The sequence below is a fragment of the Gasterosteus aculeatus genome, chromosome 21 (genome assembly GCF_964276395.1).
Source record: "Gasterosteus aculeatus chromosome 21, fGasAcu3.hap1.1, whole genome shotgun sequence".
Classification (NCBI taxonomy): Eukaryota; Metazoa; Chordata; class Actinopteri; order Perciformes; family Gasterosteidae; genus Gasterosteus; species Gasterosteus aculeatus.
The window spans coordinates 17,444,454-17,447,962 of NC_135708.1; the positions used below are offsets into that span (position 1 = coordinate 17,444,454).

General features: G+C 50.2%; 1 protein-coding gene across 1 annotated transcript; it reads right to left on the reverse strand.

Annotated features, from left to right (window-relative positions):
- On the reverse strand, positions 1-2,677 carry LOC120811413 (progressive ankylosis protein homolog; the record flags this gene model as incomplete). Its single annotated transcript, XM_078095991.1, is given in 5 exon segments — positions 1-61; positions 142-225; positions 320-438; positions 524-740; positions 1,771-2,677. Coding segments are annotated over 5 exon segments (577 nt in total), but the record flags the coding sequence as incomplete, so codon positions are not given.
- Positions 2,678-3,509: the final 832 nt, after the last annotated feature.

The window sequence follows — 3,509 nt, forward strand, 5'->3', positions numbered from 1 at the left end:
GGATGAGCAGGGGCTCCACGCACTCCAGGTTGCTGTGGAGGAGGATGGCCACGAACACGATCTGCGGGGGGGGAAACAACAGCGTGACCAAACACGGCATCCGATGTAGCCTCCCTCTTAAAAACAAACGGATCCCGTTACCTGGGCCACGACATCGGAGATGGAGGCGGAGCCTACTATGACGCTGTACTTGTGCTTGAGAAGTATCCCGGCATGAATCCAAGCCTTTAGAAAAAAAAAAAAGACACAACGATCACGGCTCGGGCGTGTTTGGAAAAAGGCCTGGCGTGGGACAACCTCAACTCCACCGTGCACTCACCATTGCGTCCAGCAAAGGGAACGCGGCCAGGTATAAGAAAGCCTTCCTCGTCTTCCCGCCCACAGAATCGTCCACATGGTGGAGCTTGTTGATGATGTAGTATCCTAAATCTGTGTAAGCTACAGCAGGAGGAAAAGAAGAAACCGTGGGCTCAGCGGAGGCCTGGCAGATCCCTTCCAACCGCCGTTTCTTTCACACACGCACCTATCAAGATGTGGAGGACGAACGCGATGACCCCGGCCGTCACCATGCACAGCACGGCCTTCCTCCGGTCCCTGCGGCTGTTGACGAACACCAGACCCACGTTCTTGAAGTCGCTCATGGGTCCGGTGAAGAACTTCATCAGGGAGTAGGCCAGGCCGTAGCTGGCCAGCATTTCGATGGCATCCTCTTTGACGGTGGCTATGCCCCGGTTGAGGGCCTGGAAACGAGAGAGAGAGAGAGAGAGAGATACACAACGCGGTCGGTGTGGGAGGTGGTGGCAAGTTAAGCGTGGGCCGGTGAACTTTGTCTGTGACCGGGCGGCACTCCACCACAGCCCTGCATTGTGACGGGCAAACCAGCGTGTCCTCTGCGGACACAATTAAAAGTGAGACCTTCGACTGAGGGGGCGAAGCAGCGGGTGTCACCGTGATATCTGGACGGGAAACACCCACGACACCTGATCCCATATATATATATATATATTCCAATGCAGATCTGCCCTTTCCCTTTGCAGGACTGTGTGTGCTATTTATACCAGCTAACAGAGACATTACATAAGCGTAATCCTGACATCTCCCAGATAAAATGGCTCTGTTTTCTTTTTCTTTTTTTTTCTGTACTCCCCACACTATCTGCTCAAGGTCTCCTGGGAGAGAGAGCAGACGTCAGGTCAGTGGTTTTGGCTGAGAAGGAACAGGAAATGACCAAGCAGGGGAATGACAAAACAGTTAAAAAAAAAAAAAAAGGAAAAAAAAAAATCAAATGCGGAGTGCGTTTGATTTGAGGACGCGATCCGCCATGATCTTCCCCGAACAGGCCTCGGATCTGATGAGCGATCGAACGTTAAAAGCAACGAGCGGCTGCGGTGACGCGCGCGAAACACACGGTCTTCGTTTAGCGACGGAAAGCCCGGACACGGGCCTCCTCCTCGGCAATGTAAATAAAGAGCTGACGGGTGTCTTCACGCCGCCTCTCAGCCAGCCAGCTAAGCTAGCTGTAGCTAACCCCCAACCGTCTTCAACCGACGGGACGAGTGGGTGGAGATAATCAGCGTCCACGTCGGACAGACGGCGTTCTATCTGGAGATAACGCAAGAAAAAAAAGCAGCGGTTGACACATTGAAACCCAACGGAAAATAAATAAATAAATATATATATATATATTTAAACATAGCCGCAAAGAGCAAACGGGAGTATGTTTATGTCATTGGGCGATAATAAATAACAAAAGAAAAAGGAAGACGTTACCTGTTCTCCGAGGTCGATGGCGATATTGGTGATCGCCAAAGGCACCAGAAAGCGGATGAGAGGCCAGTAGGGACTGAGAGATGGAAACTCCACCATAGTACAAGCCGGGAGGACAGAGCGAGGGGCATCGGCCTCGGTCTTGATCGATTAGACAGGAAAAAAAAAATATCTGAAAAGATTATAACGGGCTGGTTCGGCGCTCCGAGCACCTGCGTTTCGATGCGGGGAAAAAATAAATAAACAACCGGGTGGGAGCTGGTGGTGGTGCTGGTGGTGCTGGTGGGGGAGGAGGGTGAAGCTAAGGGAAGCGGCGGCGGGGGCCGAGCCGCTCCGGCGGCGCTTCAAGAGGCTTCGGTGCGGATGAGCGGAGGCGAAGGTCAGACAGGCGCATCTTCTTCCTCAAGAACCATCATCGACTGAGGAGGAGGAGGAGAAGAAGAACGAGGAGGAGGAGGAGGGGGGGGGGTACCTAACCAACGCGGGGGGCGTGCCGCCGCTTCTTCCGGTAGAGATTGGGATAATACCAAAAATAAAAAGGAGAAGCGTTAATCCGAGACGTACTTGGATTAGTTCCTGTCGCGGCGCGTCGGACTGCGCGTGTGCCGCTGCGCAGTCCGAGTTCGCTGTCGAACCTCCCCGCGGGGCGCGAGCGCACGGCGCTGCCCTCCATGTGGTGCCAGGCGCGCCGGCCGTGACATCATCAGCGATTTATAGTACCGCGTGAAACACCCACACACGCACGCACGCACGCACGCACGCATGTATGTATGTATGTATGTATGTATGTACAGGAAGACGGGGGTGAGTAATGTGTGATTACGTTGAAGCAGGCGCGCGCACAGGGTGTTGTTGTGACTCGGCATATGAAGGTGAATGCGCGTGCGTGTTTGGAGGAGCACGTGTGTGTACAAGTCCCGCATGTTGGGGGAAATAACGCCCCCCCGCGTGGACATCATAGCTACGAGATTTGTTTAAAAACATTGTCCCTTCTTTGAAGACAAACAAACAAATAAGCGCTGAGATGGTAGAAAGTCTCGTGACACGCTGACTCCTGCTGGACAAAGTCAGACTAATTCATTTATTTATTCATCCAAATGGGGGGAGACAAACATTCATTTTATTGGTGATAGGTGTGTGACTCCTTATATTTTCAAAACATACATCTTTTTATTATTATAATAACTAGTATGTACATTTTTGTTGATTTCTATTTGTCTGAAAACTGTTTTCTTACTATGTTGTTTGTCATGAACCCAAAATATCCAAGACAAATTCCTTGTTTGGCCAAACTTAACTGGCGGTATACACGATGCCCCCCAAACTGAAATAATAGAATCAGAAACGTAATTGTTTTATATTGTGAAATATTTCCTGTTGTTTAAACATCTGTTTCAGCGTAAAAGTGAATTAGTTTTTTTTTTACGTTTAATGTCAGACATGAAATGCACATCTCTACATTGATGTCGCTCTACATTGTTTCCTTTCACACACACACACACTCACAGGAAACCACTATGGTCGGTTAGCCGTTAAGGTCAAGTGGAAACACGCTACCGTTGTAGGAGCTGTGAGTTATGTTCAGTCAGAAGTTGTTTGTGCGTCAGCTTGGTGCCTGAGGCAGATTCTGTGGACCTTTTTACGAGCAGACGTCCCTTTCCGTGACTAAAGTAAGATGATCAGGCCTCTGTACCTGCGAGTACACTTCGTGGTTGATCCTTAAAGCTGCAAAATGATTCCTT